Consider the following 18,069-nt stretch of genomic DNA (forward strand, 5'->3'; position numbering starts at 1 on the left):
GCGAATTGAAGTGGCTGTCGGAAAGATTACTGGCTTGAAACGTCAATGCTTTACTCACCTAGGACAAAGCAGCTTTGGTAATTAACAAGGATTACAGGAAAGGGAGACCCCGGCCTTACCTGGGATCCTGGGCTCTCTAGTACCAAACAGCTAGGACTATTCTAAGTAAATTCTGAGCTATCCTTTTACACAAATTCCTGGACTCCAAATTCCTTCCCAGAGCTCTTTAATAATTTAAGTCAACAGTAGCCGAATAAAAACCTAGTCAAATACAGGTAGCCAATTCATGAAATAACCGTGTCCCCTTTTCCAGCATGGCCCAGGGGCCTGAAGATTTTTTGTGTGTGTTAGAAAGAGATTTGAATTAAATTTTAGAGATGCTTGGCCATGGAGGTTTTTTTATTTTATTTTATTTGGTTGTTCCTTAAATATGGACTTAATTTTAATCTGTAGATTAAAAGCAGAGTTTAGTAGGAATCCCCTAAAGTGTTTACAAAGTCCTGACATAAACTCAAATAAATTAGAAGTTTGCTTTGAATAGACAGGTTATACAGTTACTATAAGCACCGTACAAAAATGTATTCCACCATCCTTTCAGTGATGATTTTCAATATTTCTTTATCTCATATTCTACTCTGAGAACTCGCATTTCTGGTCATTTGCACTTTAGAGTCTTAATAACTAATGATATTTTTGTTCCAAAGTGATTGCTAGGGTTTGGGTATGTGTCCCCCCAACGGTCACACGTGGGAGGTTGGACCTCAGTACAGAGATGCCGGGAGGTGGTAAGACCTAGCAGGATGCATTTACGTCACTGGCAGTCCTCCCTGGAAGAAACGAAGGTGGTTCTTATAGGATTTTGAGTTACTTGCCAAAGTGAGTTCCCTCTCCAGCAAGAAGCTGAATGTAATTTCTGGTTCCCACAGAGGCTCCACCTGGTGCCAATCCCCATCTGGCCCTTACCAGAGGGCAAATTAATGAGGTCGCCTGATCTTAGACTTTAAGTCTTCCAAACTGGAAGCTAAATAAACTTCTTTGCTTTATAACGTCACCAGTTTCTGGTAGTTTATTATAGTAAGAGAAAAATGCACCAGCACAGGGATCAGAAGTAAGCTAAAGCCTAGTGTTTAAGCTCTGCTTTACCTGGTGCTGTTGGGGCCAGTGCCCCGTTGACACTATCATGTAACATGATGAAAACTTAGATGTTAAACCTGTAGGTGAACTTAAAACACTCAAATGGTGTCTGTTCACTTAGGTGGGATCCAGTTGTGCAGAGCTGGTCTCTGGAATCAGCCTGTCTGTCTGGGTTTAAATTCCTGTCTTGCTGGTTATCAGATGTGTGACCCCAGGCAAGTTTCCGAACCTCTCTGAACCGGAATCTTGTAACTCATATTTAAAAATAGTAACAATAATGATACCTATCACTGAGGCTGATCTGAGATAAAGTAGGAGACGTGCTCAGTGTAGTCTGTGGCACCCAACAAGAAGCCAATAAAAGTCACCATTGTTATTTAAGACATCCTCTGGGTACACATAACAGTCACAGTCTGACGGGGACTCTGGTATATTTCATCGATTTTCAATACAGGTAACAGTTCTCAATGGCTTCTTCTTCTTTTTTAATTCTGTTTCCAGGCAAGTAGACTCATCTAAGCACACCACCGTTTTTGGACAGGAACATACAGGATGATTTCCAGTGTATTATTTATGTGTGACCCTGACTCTATCCTAAGGTTGAATAAAATGTAGAGATGAGGGAAGGCTACCTAAGCCTCGTCACTTATAAGGATGACAGCTTAGAAAAGACAAGACAACATGGTCCATACTGGTGGACGACCCTTGGGGAGGCTGGAGACCTGGGTTCCAGCCCTGACCCCACCACAGACACTTCACGCAACTGTGGACTCTCGTCTTAGTCCTCAGCTTGGGCTCCTTGCAGGGGGAGGGCAGGGAAGCCAAACAGCCCTGGCACCTACAGGAAGGTGATGGTCATGGGACAAGCTGCCCGTCGGAGGCAGCTGAGATGGGAGGAGGAAAACGCCTCAGCTCCCAGGCCAAAGAATACCTCTTTGATTTCACCAATGAGAGCCAACTGGTTTGCTTGAGAAAGGTTAGTTCTTTGGCTCCGGGTGACTTCCACCCTTGACGAAGTTGGCCTGCCCTGTGGATCACGCTTCTTCTGTCAACGGGAACAGTTAGTAAGGTGTCAAAAATATCTTTAGAAAGCCTGGGGGGAGCGGAGTTAATACCAAAGACCAGAGGGGGAGAAGCGAGTGCTTTAGTGTCCTAGGTCCCCTCTAGAGTGGCACTCATGGGAATGGCTGGTTGGCATTTTGCAACCACCAAAGCTCTGTACTGGGAGCTGCTGGATAAACACAGGTTTCTAGAATGCCTTCCTCAGCTTCATGACCATCCTCATCTGTAGGATTTTCATTTTGGTGATGGGGGATGACAAGCCCAACCTCTGGAAAGAAATCTCTCTCCTCCCAGTCTCTCTGCTTGGGTTTGACGAATTTCTTCACCATATTAAGAAACTGAGTTAAGGGGCTGGGTACAGGGATGCATGCCTGCAATCCCGCGACTCAGGAGGCTGAGGCAGGAGGATGGCAAGTTCAAGGGCAGCCTCGTTAACTTAGCGAGACCCAGCCTCAAAATAAAACATAAAAAGAGCTGAGAATGTGGCTCAGTGGTTAAGCACCCCTGGGTTCAATCCCCAATGCCAGGAAAAAGGGAGGGGAGTGGGGAAGACTGCCTAGGTGTCTAGGCAACAGCTGTTTGAATAGACCCTCTCATATTTCTCAAATGTACTAGGGTTCTTTGCATCTATTTATATTTATAAACTCTTGCCGGGCATGATGCCTCCAAAAATTCCTACCGAGTTACAGAAAACTGTTTTCTAATTAGTCAGTATTTGTTCACCTTTTAATTTATGAATTTTAAACATTAACAGTAACACTTAAAAGCCTTGTGATTGGGGGGCAGTGGAGGAAGGCTGAGCGCTTGGAGGATCAGACCTTTTCTGTTGTCTTATCCAAGGACCCTCTTGTCTGAAGCTGTTCTAATATGAATGAGAGGAGTCATGGAGCTCAGAAAGCAAGGTTCCTGCAGTTGTTGATACGTGGGATGGCCTGGTGGGCACCACCTTTTCTGACAAGGAAGGCTGTCATTTAATTATCAAGGCTTCTTCATAGAGCTGAAAAAAATCAGTTCCTGGGAATTTTGAAAGGCTGCTAAGCTCTGTGTATTGACCTATCACAAATCACTGCCAAACAGCCCAGCAGACATTGAGCAGGCATCACACCTACCAAGGCAACCAGGTGTGACTGGAGCATAGGCCTGAGATGCTGTGTTGGAGGCTAAAGGGACAGTGCGGTTGGAAACGCCCACGTGGCCCAACATGGGAGATGAGCAGGACATCCCGGCAGATGCCTGCTCACTGTGTATCCTCAGCAGCAGCAGCAGGTCATGGGGACTGTCCCTTTCACAATCCCACTCAGAAATGGTGACGTGTCTGCCTGCTGCTGAGTTTCCAGTTAGAACTGGACAGTGTTCCTTCATGCTCTGGAGGGGTTGTGCAACCCCTCGTTGGAAAGAAGCAAGCAACCCCACAGGTGCACTTAGCTGGAGCCCCAGTCCAGGTACGTGGACTGTAAGACAAGGAGGTATGTACTTCTCACTGGGAACTTAAATGAGGAAAACCTCTGACATTACATGGCGAGCAGCCCATTAGAGATAACCAAGTACATTCAAGCTTTCTGGATGGAACCCAGGGCTTCAGACACCCTAGGCAAAAGCTCTACCACTGAGCTACATCCCAGCCCAGCACATCTGACTTTTAAGGAGACACTCATATGATTCAGCTACCTTTAGCAACAGGTTAAACAGTTTAAAAAAAAAAAAAAAAATTAAGCTCCTCTAATGCCTGAATTAAGGTTATTTCTAAGCACACTCATCCCTTCAATTTAATAGCAAGGCATGTTTTTCACAGGAAAATAAAACACAGTACCTTTTCTCCGTAGCCTCTATCTTTGGTCATCATTTCTCTGAGGGTCTGTAGGACTTTAATGCAAAGTTTCTCCTCATTTTCTTCTAGTAGCTGTTTAGTATGCTTTATTAACCTGAATGAGGGAAGACCACAGATTACAACCCTGGAACTATCTTTCCATTAAAAACACTTTACAACAAACTTATTGTAACTAGTCAGCTAAAGAACCAATATTTATTAAAGTGAAACAGATTTTAGGATGCGGTCACTGTGCCCAGAGGAGACCCAGTCTGTGGCTCGGCAGCGACACCTGCTGGCCGTTAATAGCCCACGGGCTCAGCAGGTAGGAAGTGACCATGTACAATGGAGAGAGATATGCAGCTGAGAAACTAGGAGGTCCACTCATGAAGTGAGGCTCTTTATGCACTGAGGACTGCCGTTGGGATATGCCAACAGGGTAAAAAAAAAAAATAATCTCAACAGGATAAAGTTCCCTAATCCACAGCCTTTGAGGGGTTCTCCAAAGGAAGAAACTCATAGGCGGGGGCCACCCCCCAAGGTAGATAAACTCAGGGTAAAAATCAAACAGAGCTCTCTAGTCATGGAACCACTTGTGTCTTTCAGATTATGCCCCACGGCACAAACTAAGAACTACCCAACTGTTAGGAAAAGATCTGAGGTCATGTGGGCCTGAGACTTGTAAAGGCTGAGAAGTCATGATTGTTTTATGTCTGAGCTACTGAGCGTGGAGGGTGCTCTGTGGAGAGTTGCTGGAGGGCAAATGAATGGGCATGCAATGAAAAGGAGAGAGTCTCACAAAGAAAGAACAAGGAAAAAGAAAAACAAGTTGTCAGTTAAGTAGGATTTAATAGAAGGACTGACATTGGGAAGGTCAGAACAGGACTCTAGCACATGATCTTGCATCCATCAAAGTCAAACACCAGGACAGTGTCTCCTTCTGCAGGAACAAAGGCTCAGTCTGGTCATCAGAGTTCTGGCCACTGACTACTGCTGAGAAAGGGGCCACTTACTTGCAAATGAAACCACCACTTTCGCATTTCCGTCGGGCATCTGTGTTCTCAGGGAAAAGCAGCTCCGGCCTGTGCAGGACATCGACGAGCACAGACAGCTCGGCTTGCACCAGTGGCCTGAGGCGGTCCTCCAGGGCTGAGACAATGTCCTGCAATAGAAGCATGGCTTGGTCGCCAGCTCTGGCCAGGGCTGGTGGCAGCAGGGCCGGAGCCCACTGCTGCCCTAAGCCACAATGCACAGGCTAGGCTGGGTTAGGGTGATTTCAGTACTGTGTGGCATTTATCTCACAGGCTCAGACCCTGTGCAATGGTCACCTGAAGCACTGCCTCCTGACGAAGAAGATGCCGAACGGACAAATCACGCCCCACCTCCCCTTCCTCTGAGATGGTTTTGTGCTACTCGGGGGATCATTCCACATATTTTAAGATAGGATGCAAAAATGCAGTTAACAGTATGGAAAGATGTCTACGATACAAGTATAAAAATGGTCAAGCAACACCATGGACCATGATGCTATTTTTATAAGTAAAATCCCAAACTAAAGGATACATACGGACTACTTTGAAAACATTACTGCTTTTCTCTGGGTGGTGGCATTACAGGTGATGCAGATTCTCGTCTATCGATTGTCAGTGTCATGTATTTTCAATGAGCATGGATTACTCACACAATCAAGTCATACCAACATGAGAACACACACATGAATGAACATGCTGTATCAACATGCTAAATACATGTACCCTGATAGCATGATGGTCTTCAAATGCAAAACACACAGCTGCAGGAAAGGAAAACAGAGAGAAGTTGAAAGAGCAGCAAAACCAACACAACAAACACCATTTAAAGGCAAATGATAGAAAAACAGATGAGAAATCATCTTCAAAAGATGCTAAAGCCTGTTCTGCGGCTCGCCGACTCGGAACTTAACTGGAAGCATGCTAAGATGGGCAGAGCACGCTGGATCATCGGTGGGGGGTGGAGGGGGGTGTTTAAACAAGATTTGCAATGGCGGAAGCTGCTTAAATCGGCATTCACCTCTACTGGGGACCCAGCTGGGACCAAGAAAGAATTAATAGGGCTTTTATCTAGAAACTAAAATTGAACCACATGGAAAGAATTTTACCTTATATTTAACAAAATTAGGTGATAATTATAACCACTCAACAATGTTTAGGTTTTGGAAAGAATAGATAAATGAATCAAATAAGGTCTTTTTTTTTTTTTGGCATGGAGCAGGGAGTGGTAATTTTCCCAGTAAGAACTGGAAGACAATAGATCGCAATATCTATTAATTCATGTGATTTTCATAGCAGTCAAAAAGAGGGGTCATTTCTGCAACATTCTCTAGGGGTCTTTTTCCCTTATAGCTTCCCCCCGAGAAGCACTCAACTTTCTCTTCTTCACTAGCTACTGGCCCTAAGTCTGGCAAATCTTTGTTTACGGCACTGGCATGGGACGGACTGAAGTAGCTCTCTCACATGACATCCATGATATTTCATGAAATCTTGCATCTTTTGCAAAATCTGAACTTGACACAGCAATTGATCTGCATTGCATTGTCAAACGCAGGACATCCGGAAATCAGGAGGGGCCAGCAAAGACGGCAAAGTGACGGGTAGGGGAAGACGCTCAGGGAAGAGTGTCTAAACAGGACTTAATCGTACAAGTGGTCAGTTTCCCAGCAAAAGTTCTTATATCCTGACAGTTCTTGTTGGATCATGGCAAGGCTTGGATAATAATTTGCAGAATGAGGATCCTGCAAGTCCCTGAGCAAGGCTTTTTAGCTAGTATTACCTACATACGTGTTCTAATTCATCCCAAAAATATGCATAATAGATTGAAGAAAAGCACAAGAAATGAGTGTGTTTGACTGCAGGTAAATGATGTAGATTGTGTGAGAAGATTCTGTGCATTCAGAGTCACGAGTATATATTACTTCTCCCCTTTCTAAAAGCATAGTGAAGTCAGGAAGCATTTCTATTTGAAATCCAGCTACCTTTGCTCAAGAACAGGTTCTATCATGATACAGGATAGAATTTTTTTTTTTTTTTTTTTTGAGACAGGGTCTCGTTAAGTTGCTTAGGGCCTCACTATGTTTCTGGGGCTGGCTTTGAACCTGTAATCCTCCTGCCTCACCCTCCCAAGACACTGGGATTACAGATGTGCGCCACCGGGACAGCTAAGGATGGCATTCTTGGCTGGATGTGTGAAGCCTGCCAGCCTCCCTGGTCCCCAGACTGCCAGCCGCACAGACCTCCCTTGTATCTCTGGATGCACCCTATTCTTCTCTGTATAATGGTCTTCACATGTGCTGTTTGCCTGCCTAGTTCTTTAAATCCTACTGTTTTCTGGCCTGGTTCAAAAGTTATTCCCTCAGCAAAGCCTTCCTTGTCCCCACCCCCAACCAGCACGGGCAAGATTGGCTCCCCATGGGAATCCTGCAAGAGCTGCTCACTTCTCCACAGGATTTGTGCCTCTGCCATTTATGTTTACCTGCACAATTAGCTGATTAATGTCTGCCTCCTCTCCAAAACGTGGGACTCTAGGAGGCAAAGATCATTTCTGGGTTCTCTTCTCACTGTATATCCCCAGTATGCGGCAAGGGGCTGGTGGACGCATCTGCAAACTTGGCTGTCTAACCTCACAGAAGCTCAGTTACTTCACCTAATAATAGTAATTATTATTATAGTCGCAGCAGTAACAACAGTTGTAATAATAATAATGACATTGGCAGCTCTTAATAGAGTGCTCAGGACATGCCAGGGACCGTTCCACTAGCTTGATGGGTTCTGAATTTTCCAAGGATGGCTATATTTTCCATGTTGTTCTCACATGTGACACTGACATCTCTCTCATTCCACGGTGGTCCATGTTTCCTCTCCTTGAAACAGAGTGGACCTCTGAGGCTACTTTGACCAACGGAGCACAGCCCAAGTGATGCTGTGTGCTTTCTGACAGCCAGGTGATAAGACAATCAGCCTTCCCTCGTCTCCTTCCAGAAATGCTCATCCTGGGCCCCAGCCGCCATGTTGTGAGGAAGCCCAGGCCACATGGGGAGGCTCCATGTGGATGTTGCAGACTCTAGCCCAAGATCCAGGTGACCACCAAATCCAGTGATCAACACGAGATAGAACAAGGTTTAAAGGCGATTCTAGCCATGGCCACCACCTGACTGCAACCTCATGAAAGACCTTGAACAAGACAATTTGCTGGCCCAGTCAACCTCATAACAGTCAAAGAGAATAATGTAACTATCGATCTTCATTTCACAAGATGTAGAAATCTGGGACATGCTATCAACTCTCTTAAAGCTCACATCACCCCCAGGAGGCAGGGGCTACCATCATTCTATTTTACAAATGAGGAGAAGGAGCACAGAGGAGTTAAGTACCTTTCCCAAGGTGGTACCACTTCTGAGCAGTGGTGCCAGAATCTGAATCCAGGCACTTGCCTGAGACCATGCTTTAATGGACGAAGGACAGAAACAGAGAATGTAGTCCAGCTAGATTCTAAGAATACTTCTGTTTTCAAATTCTCATTCTGAAGTTTCATTTCTCACAACTTCCCTCAGGAATCACCTATACTCGTTTGTCCACTGATTCAAGAGCCTAGATATTCTGGAGTGTTGGGAAAAACGGACCCTCAATGCCCTTATTCTGAGCATCCCTTTGTCATAATTAAACACGCCTTGCACATGAGGCAGAGTCCCCAGTGTTCACAGAGAGAGCTGCACTTCTGTGTATGACCTTGGAAGACCTTGACCTCATCAGGAGCAGTAGGCTTCTTAAGCAGCTCTGTGTTCCTGCTGCTCATCTATGGCCACATGTGACTCTTCACATACCTCATGGACGTCTCCCTGTGCCTGAGCGTGGACGCTCCTAGGCTTGAGGAAGCACGGGTGCATGTGGGAACACCTCAGCCAGGTGAAGCACCACTTCCCTCAGCACTAGGCATTACCTGCAGTCTCTCGATGATATTCCGGTAGTCTCTGGAAGCTGCAAGAACAGAGTCTCTGCGAGCAGCATTGCGGGCTGACAGGCGCCAGTTCATGGCCGTTTTCTGCACAATGTTGTGCGACTTCAGGAAGAGGTTGTTGACTTGGCTGTCCAGGTCCACGGGAATGGCAATGGCCCGGCTCTTGGCTGCACAGGAGAGAGGACTTGTGAAGGCCTTACCCCTCATCCCCGGTCAGGCAGATTGTCCATGCCGACCACATGCCAGCTTGCATAGTATCGAGGGTGAAGACTGAACATCCTGACACTACCCCACCATCTTTGTGGCACTGTGGATGTAACCCAGAGGTGCTCTACCACTGAGCTACATTCTCAGCTTTTGGCACCAAAAATTGAACCCAGGGGCACTTAACCACTGAACCACATCCCCAGCCCTTTTTTATATTTTATTTGGAGACAGAGTCTCACTAGGTTGTTGAGACTGACTTTGAACTTGAGATCCTCCTGCCTCAGCCTCCCAAGTCGCTGGAATTTCAGGCATGTGCCACTGTGCCTGAATCCACTTCACTATCTTTTAGGTTGGGGCTTCCCAAGGTTTGGGGACGGGAGCTCTTCAGAACACTAAAATGATCTCAGATCATCAAGTTTTGACAAGTTAGGGTTGACAGATTCATGGGTTCCCTCCATACATGGCTTCTTCAGGGCACTAACGTGTTCTTTTAAGAATCAAAACAGGGAATTCGTTTGGCCAGAGGATTATTTTTCTAAAGATTCTCTTTCATGTTTGTTGTTTTACACAGTGATCCACATAATGCTGATGTGAGATGAACATCACATAGGCGGCATTCGCGATGACACAAAAAACTCTTTTGAGATAGTCTTTTTTTTAAGAAGGGAAAAGAAGAGTAACTTAGACTGAGGTAGCTCAGTGGTATAGTGCTTGCCTAGCACATATGAGGCACTGAGTTCAATCCTCAGCATCACATAAAAATAAAGAAATAAAATATAGGGATTGTGTCCAATCTACAATTTGAAAAAAAAAAAAAAAAAGACAAACTTCATGCTGGGTATAAGGGTGCACACCTACAATCCCGGAGGCTCAGGAGGCTGAGGCAGGAGGATGGCAAATTCAAGGTCAGCCTCAGCAATTTAGTGAGATCTAATCAACAAGACCCTTGTCTGAAAAAATATAAAAAGGGCTGGGGACGTGGTTAAGCACCTCTGGATTCAATCCCTGATACAACAAAAAAAGCAAACTCCAATCTAATCATGAGAAAAATATCCGTTGATCATCACAGGAGACATTCTACAGGATACTAACCATCGTTAGCATGACAGCCACAGTCATGAGAAACAAGCAAAGAACAAGAACAGCCACGGGCCAGAGGAGATCTGTGCAAGGTGGCAGCCAGGGCTCGCCCCTGGCATGAAAGGATATTCGTGGAAAAAACTGGTGAAATCCAAACCAAGTCTACAGCTCAACTAAGAGCCATGCCAGTTCCTTGGTTTAGACCAACGTCCCCTAGGAGGTGCTGGCCCTGGGAGAACTGGGTGAAGGGTACATAGGAGCTCCCCGCACCATCTGTGCAACTTTCCTATAAATCTAAAAATATTCCTAAATTAAAAGTTTATTTAAAAAAAGGAAACCGAGACGGACAATCCTGGCTGCTCTATGGGAAAACCTCCAACATCAAAACAGTGATTCCTGTCGTCAGCGCTTCCAAATGTCAGAAGGAAAGAAGGTGCTCTACTACCTGCATCTAAACCGAGGAACAACTTTAACATCCTGGAAGAAGAACCACAGAAACAACTGTTTAAATTCTCATAAAAAATACACCACCTAGGGCAAGAACCGTTAGCCTTTCAAGAATTTCCTAATAGTTGGATCAGAAAATGAGAAGGTTGGAAGCAAGATACAAGTGATATAAAAATTAAGAAGCAGGACAGGACACAGGATTCACTCATCTCAGCTAGAAATCCCGTGCTTCATCAAGAACATGTAGCATCTAGACTTTCAAATCCTCGTTTCTTACTGTGAAACACTGCCACGTAAGTAAGAAGGCATCAGTACCTACCATGAGGGAACAAAAGAAATCAGGCTTGGACCACTGAAACCAGGCAACGGGTCCTAATAAACACAATCTATCCTTGCTGAACAGGCTCTTAACAGTGCCAAGACTCCTTTGCAGGGACCTAAGTAGCTACTCCGAGGTGACATCCTTCTCAAGAGGAGGAAGGCTTACCCCCTGCACACGGCACTCATAGGGTGGGAAATGGGTACCCAGCAGACTATGTGCTTAAGCAGATCTCACAGGAGGCGAGGATAGCAGTCACTAGGGGCTGGCAATGGCAAAGGGGAGAAAGGGGAATGACAGGTTGGATGCTGGGTACCAAAGTAGAGTCAGAGGGGAGGAAGAAGTTCTAGAATGTGCTCTACCACACAGCGGGGTGTCTACGACTTACAACAGTTAACTGTGTGTCTCAAATTAACTAGAAGAGGGTCATCTGAAGCTCCTACCAGAAAGAAAGCCTCATTCTGCCCACGGGAGCAGTACACACTGTGTGCATGTATCAAACAGTAACCCTGTATCCCAGAAACATGTGGGGTATCAGGTGGAAATGAAGGTTTATTTATTTATTTTATTATTATTATTTTTTTTTTGGTACTTGGGATTGAACCCAAGGCCACTTAACCACTGAGCCACATCCCCAGACCTTTTTTATATTTTATCTAGAGTCAGGGTCTCACTGAGTTACTTAGGGCCTCGCTAAGTTGCTGAGGCTGGCTTTGAACTCAGGATCCTCCTGCCTCAGCCTCTGGAGCTGCTGGGATTTTATATGTATGGGAAGGGGGTATTGCTTGTGCCACATATGGAGGCCCTATGTTCTGTCCTCAGTACAGGAAGAGAGGGGACCACTAATTATGTCAAGAGAAGTAATTGTCCTAACTTTTTTCTTAACTTCCTTCAAAGCCACCCATGAAAGGTGACAGGAGAATGGAGAGGGGACAGAGGGCCACTTATCAGAGAAGGGCCGGTGGGAAGGAGCGTCACTTCTGAGAAGGGATGTTCCTGGGGTTCTGACCAGTGCTTTCCAGGAAGCAGGGCTAGGACGTGGTCAATGTTTCTGTTGGATCAAACACGCGAGGGACTTCCCAGGGCCTTCAAGAACCCGCCCACCCTGAGACTTGCCAAGAACCGCCCCACACTTGACCACGGACTCTTTCTCAAGACCTAGCTTACTTCTGGATGTGTGGCTCCCACTGCAGTAAGTGCTGGCCTGGCAGATGAAAGGAAGGCCGAGGACCTGGAGACCTTTTCGGGGAGGCTCTGCAGTGTCAGCCTGTGCAGCCTTAGGAGGCCCGGGGAGGGCCCAGCGCAGCGGGCAACGCCCATCACCCCATCGTCCACACGGACATCTCACCTATGTCCAGAGCACCGGGATCTCACCACCCCAGACATCTCACCTACGTCGGAGAGCACCCGGATGCAGCTCTCCACGGAGGCCTTCTGGCTGGGCATCAGCCAGTTGCAGTGGTAGACCCGGAACACGCCCTGCAGCAGCTGCACGAAGACAGGCTGGCGAGTCTGCAAGAAAGGACAGAAGCGGGGGGCACGGGGCCAGGGTGACTCTTTGGAGGTCTCCAACGACCTAACTGGAAAGAGACGCTGCCTCAAGCAAGTTACCAGTCCCCAAGGAGTATTGGGAGGTTCTGGGGCCAAAGCCCAGAGTCCCTGCTCCAGTGTGGATGTCCAACCTCTCCCAAAAGCCCACACGTCTTGGTCCCCAGAGTGGTGCTGCCTAGTGAGGCCCTTAGGTCACTGGGGACACTCCCTTGAAGGGGACTGGGGGAATCTGGCCTTTTCCTTGCTCTCTTTTGCACCCTGGCTTGCGATGAGATGGGTGGTTCTGCTGGACCACACACTCCTGCTATGGCCTGCTGTTCCCCCAGGCCCAACTACTCACACACTACAACTTCCAGGACAACGAACCCAAATAAACCTTTTCTCTTTATAATTACCTCAGGTGTTTCATTATAGTGACAGAGAGCTGACCAACAGTGCCTAACTGAGAAGAAACACTGAGAAGCATTTGAAGGCAGTGATAAATGTGATGACATCTAGTGGAGTCTGACCACAGAAATGGACTGTGGAATCAAAGTCCCAAAACTTGTCCAGTTACCAGCTAGCTGTGTAACCAAGGCCAATGACTGCATCTTCCTGAGCTTTAGCTTCATCCCATACATAAAGTAAGTGGATGGGGGCAAGTTAACTCCAAAGTTAACTTACACTCATTATATCCTGTGAGCAGAACATATATATTTTAATTGGCAAAAAACAAACTGAGAAGAGGGTTCGAGCCTGAATGACAAGTCTCTATTTCTGACAACATCTTCAATGTAAAGACAAGAGAAGTCTGGTGAGTAGTCTTCACTTACTAGGGAAGAATATTCAGAAGTTAATTGCATGGGAGGATTTATCCCTCTAGGAAGGAATAAATTTGTGCTCATTCTAAAGTACAAGACCCCAAACATCCACTTATTCCACCTGACACTGATTTTTCTGAATATATGGAAAGGTTGTAAATTTTGGTCTCCATCCAAAGGAGGCTTTGGGCCTTCAAGGAGAAGGCCACTATAAATGGTAAGCTGCTCTGCTGGTCTTTGGTTTGGGGGAGAGAACTCACAGAGCCCCTCGGGAAAACATTGGAATTGAATATAACAAAGAAAAAAAAATTGAAAACTCTGAGCTAAAAGAACAACAATGGAGGGCTAGGGTTGTGGCTCAGTGGTATAGTGCGTGTCTAGAATGCACGAGGCCCTGGGTTCGATCTTCAACACCACATTAAAAAAATAAATAAATAAAATAAATGTGTTATTTTAAAAAAAGAAAAAGGAAAACAATGGAAAGTGCTAGGGGGGACAAAGGAAGTCTATTGTGCTGGGTGTGGGGGTGCCACAAGCTTGTGATCCCAGCAATTCAGAAGGCTGTGGCAAGTTTGAGGCCAGCCTCAGCAACTTTAGGGAGATCCTGTTTCAAATTTTAAAAAAAAAGGGTCAGGACGTAGCTCAGTGGTACGGTGCTCCTGCCTTTTTTTTTTTTTTTTTAAAAAAAAAAAAAAAAGGTATATTGCAAGAAAATGGAACATTAATAAAATATTCAGAATCTCCCCCATACCTCAAGCCATCCAAGACAGCAAACTGTGTTCCTAACAGAAGACAGGATCACAGGGAGGCTGGGAAATTGGCCAAGAACCCTAGTTTTATCCCCCAAGTTTTGTGGCTGCTCCCGAGAACTCCAAGGGCCCAAGGAGAGCGGCGCTGGGCTGCACTCCTGTCCCACCTAGCCTTGCCAGGACCCTGAGGAGGTGAGTGGTCCCACAGGTGCTGGACGTGGGATGAGAGCCCGGCAGCCTGACTCGGAGAGAAGCATCCCCTGACCAGTTCACTCGAGTAAGCCAACATTTACTGCACATCTGCTTGGTTCCCTTTGACATCTGAGTAGAGAAGAGATGAACAGATGGCTCTGAGGACCTGCCTCCTCATTGCTCAAAAGCCATGGGCACTCTGGGGGCATCAGCTCACTTGACCTCTTATGCAGAAGGGCATGACTGCTGCTATAATTTGTTGAGAGTCCAGTAGGGGCTAAATGTAATTGAAGGCTTTGTCCAAAAGGTGGTGCTATTGGAGAGGTTGGAACCTTTGAGAGGTGAGGCCTAGTGAGAGGTCTTTAGATCACGGGGTCTGTCCTTGGCAGAGATTGTAGGACTCCAGTTCCCCCTGCCCTTGCTGTTCAAGTTCAGTTCATTTTGCTCCTAAATACTCCCAGCATCCTTACCAAAACTGAGCTAATCCAAATACCATGTCTTTGAACCTCTGAAACTGTGAGCTAAAGAAACCTTTTCCCTTTATAAGTCAGTTGTCTCCACCATTTCACTATAGTAACTTGGAGCTGACTAATACAGCGGCCCATCACCTTCTTCCAGGCTTTAACAAGGGACATAACACTGAGAATCACTGTGGAAGGGTGCAGGGTTGTGCATTGCACAAATCCAAGAAGCATCACTGGTAAAGAATTCCATGGGAACAGTGCATGTGGACCTAGGCAACGCAGCAGACCTGATGTTATGGCTCATCAACTTCTCACTCCAGCCACACAGCGCTTATGGAGGAACTCTCCATGTACACTCCAGCTTACCAGGGAGAGTTCCAGGTGTTTGTGTTGTTTTAAAAAGAGGTGATAAGCTAGCAGCTATTGAAGAGGTTCTTCTCTAAGACTGGAGGGAGGGAGGGGAAGACTGAACAAAAAATAACCAGGTCTAGAGACAGAGCTCAATGGCGCTACACCAAGCAGGAGGCCCTGGTCTAATTCCCAGTCCAAAAAAAAACACCCCCCAACAACAAAACCTACAGCCAAGAGAACCATTTGGGATAAGGAAACCTCCCAGGTACTGTCAGTCCTGACTACAGGCTCCCTCTCTGAAGGCTCCCCCCATCGAGGATGGGAACTCTGGGATGAAAACATTGCACCTGCACCAATCCCATGTCCGCTTTATCTTCCTGTCATTGTTCCCTAAACAATACCTTTTAACCACTATTTTCCCAACCCTGACGTTGCAGTAAGTATTTCGAGTAACGGAGATGAGTTAGGATTCGTGGAAGGTGTGCGTGCAAGGCTGTGTCATTCTACAGAAGGGGCTTAGCAGCCATGGGTGTTGGAATCGGGGTGGCCGGCCAGCCCTGGGACCAGCCCCTACTGCTGCTGAGGGGTGGGTCCCCTGTCTAGTCCAGGGCATCTGTGACGCTGGCCCTCAGGGAGAGTCTGATCAGTGCTCTGCCAAAGTGGCTCACTGGCAGCTGCAGGCTCCCATGTCTGCATCACCTCCGCCCTGCAGGGCTCCTGCGCAGGCCCGGCCCTCGCCGGCGCTCCTCACCTGCAAAGTGGTGCTCTGGTCCGAGAAGGGCGAGCTGAAGAAGGTAGTCACGATGCTCATCACGATCTCTGTGACGTACTTCTCCAGGATGGAGTCCGCATGCTTCCTGTCGCTTGTGTTGTTGCAGGCCTGGAAGATGAGCAGGCGCTCAGAGCTGACCCCAGGACCTACCGCGGGTCCTTCCCGCTGACCACCCATGACAAAGACAAGGGCAGAGGTACTCATCCCTCTAAGAGGTCACGACAATACAAAGTAAGTTCTGCAGAGTGGAAAAGAAAGATAGCGGGGCACAGAATCACAGAACGTTCAGAGTGGGAAGGGTCAGCAAGGCCAGCGCCAGTCACTTACTAGCTGTGCCCAGGGAGCCCAAGACCCCCACGAGCAGGAGGAGGCAGGGGACCCACCGGAGTCTCCATGGCCCCCGAAGTGAACTGCTCTCCCGAGAAAGGCCTTCAGCTAGGGTAGGCCACACTGTTCCCGCCTGGGGTCACTGTGGGGCTCTGGTCCCACCAAATTCTTTCATTCTATTAGAGTTTTACTGAAATTCACTGTTCAAATGGGCCCTGGGGGCTGGGCTGTGGCTCCATGGAGGAGTGCTTGCCTAGCACGTGTGAGGCACTGGGTTTGATTCTCAGCACCAACATGACTATAAATAAATAAAAGAAAGGGATTGTGTCCGTAGGCAAGTAAAAAAAAATATTAAAAACAAAAAACCAGTGTGCCGCAGGTCAGCACCACCGACCACGTAGGTTTTAGGGTGAGTAGACACCTGAGGTTTCCCCTGTAGCCTACTTAAATTTTGCTGCTTAGAGTAAGATTAGCCATTTTAGGACTGGAGACTACGTCTGAATATTGGATTTATTAGTCCTATAATTTCAGATATAGCATTGGTTAGAATTTTAAAAAAATGGATTAAAAAATCAAGCTTCATTCTCAGACGGTCATGCTGTAATCTTAACACGAGGCGGTGTCAGAACCCATTTGTCAAATCAGGTAAAGAAATGGTTTTACACGTTTCTCAACAATTTAACGGAGGGCTCCGCAGATCGAGGACCAGCGGCCATCTGAATAAATGAGGTTCATTGGAACACCAGCCACTCCCCTGGTTCTCAGTACACGGACACAACCCACAAGGCTGACTGGCCTTTCACAGAAGAGCTAAAAGGCCTGGTTTAAAGAAACCCAGGAGACCCCCAAGTCTAAGCCCGAACCTGGACTGGTGGGATTCAAACTGGGAGATATTGGGAATAAATAGTAAGGTCGTTATCAAAACCACGTAAGTGTCCTGAGATCGACCCTGCCCCTGGGTCGGGAAGGCCAGAGACAGGGGACAGGCTCTGCGGGACCCTCAACACCAGGCTGGGCTCAAGTTCAGGGAGGTGTCCCCAAGCACAGATGGATGTTCAAGGAAAGGGCTTCATCTTGATGTGTCCCAGGCCATCATCACAAACCCAGCTGTGAGGGGCAGGGCAACCCGTCCTCCAGGAGGTTGACCACTCACATCCATACTCAGTTAAAAGGACAGGAAGGAAGGAGACGTGAGAGAAGAGCCGCAGGCACCTCTTCCCCACAAATGTCTGCACAGGGCTGCGGCCAGCAGGACACACGCTCACCACCCTGCCTCCTGGGTTCCGGAAAGACTCACCCTGCAGATGTCTACGAGGAAGTTCTCAAACAGCTTCCACATGTGGTTGCTGGTGTAGATCTCCTTCATCTCCACCTCCGTGTCCACGTAGCAGTGGTTGAGAAAGTTAATGTAGGCGATTTTAACCTGCAGGCAGAAACACGCCTCTGGGGGACTGTCCTGGGGGACGGAGGGAATCAGCTTCCAAGTGAGAAGCCGGGGACAGGGTCCGTCCATTTTCTTAGACCCCCAGTGTATGATTATAAAATTCAAAAGCACAAGTTTTAGGAAGCGAGGTTGTTCATGACCTCCAGGTAAAGACCCGTGCAGACACCCCGACCACAGGAGGGCAACAAGTTTGACCACATTAAAATTAGGAACTTCTCATTGAGATTGAAATGAAGCCAATTATGTCATGTGCACTAATGAACATGTCAAAATGAACCCACCTATCATGTATCGTTATAACGCACTAACAAAGACATTAAGAACGTGTGTTCATGACAAGGTACCATTGAAGATGTGGCCTGGGTTGGGAGGTG

At 46.9% G+C, this 18,069-nt stretch overlaps 1 protein-coding gene across 17 annotated transcripts in view; it reads right to left on the minus strand.

Moving 5' to 3' along the window:
* Nucleotides 1–18,069, minus strand: part of Itpr1 (inositol 1,4,5-trisphosphate receptor type 1) — a 307,630-nt gene that overhangs the window by 117,056 nt on the left and 172,505 nt on the right. For all 17 annotated transcript variants that reach the window (XM_076841084.1, XM_076841099.1, XM_076841098.1 and 14 more), the window contains 6 exons: nt 17,549–17,674; nt 15,904–16,032; nt 12,437–12,557; nt 8,975–9,159; nt 5,017–5,165; nt 4,007–4,118 (listed from right to left, as the gene is read on the minus strand). In XM_076841084.1, coding sequence (XP_076697199.1) covers nt 4,007–4,118; nt 5,017–5,165; nt 8,975–9,159; nt 12,437–12,557; nt 15,904–16,032; nt 17,549–17,674 — 822 coding nt within the window. The remainder of the gene's footprint in view (nt 1–4,006; nt 4,119–5,016; nt 5,166–8,974; nt 9,160–12,436; nt 12,558–15,903; nt 16,033–17,548; nt 17,675–18,069) is intronic.

This window comes from Callospermophilus lateralis, chromosome 20 (genome assembly GCF_048772815.1).
Source record: "Callospermophilus lateralis isolate mCalLat2 chromosome 20, mCalLat2.hap1, whole genome shotgun sequence".
Lineage (NCBI taxonomy): Eukaryota > Metazoa > Chordata > Mammalia > Rodentia > Sciuridae > Callospermophilus > Callospermophilus lateralis.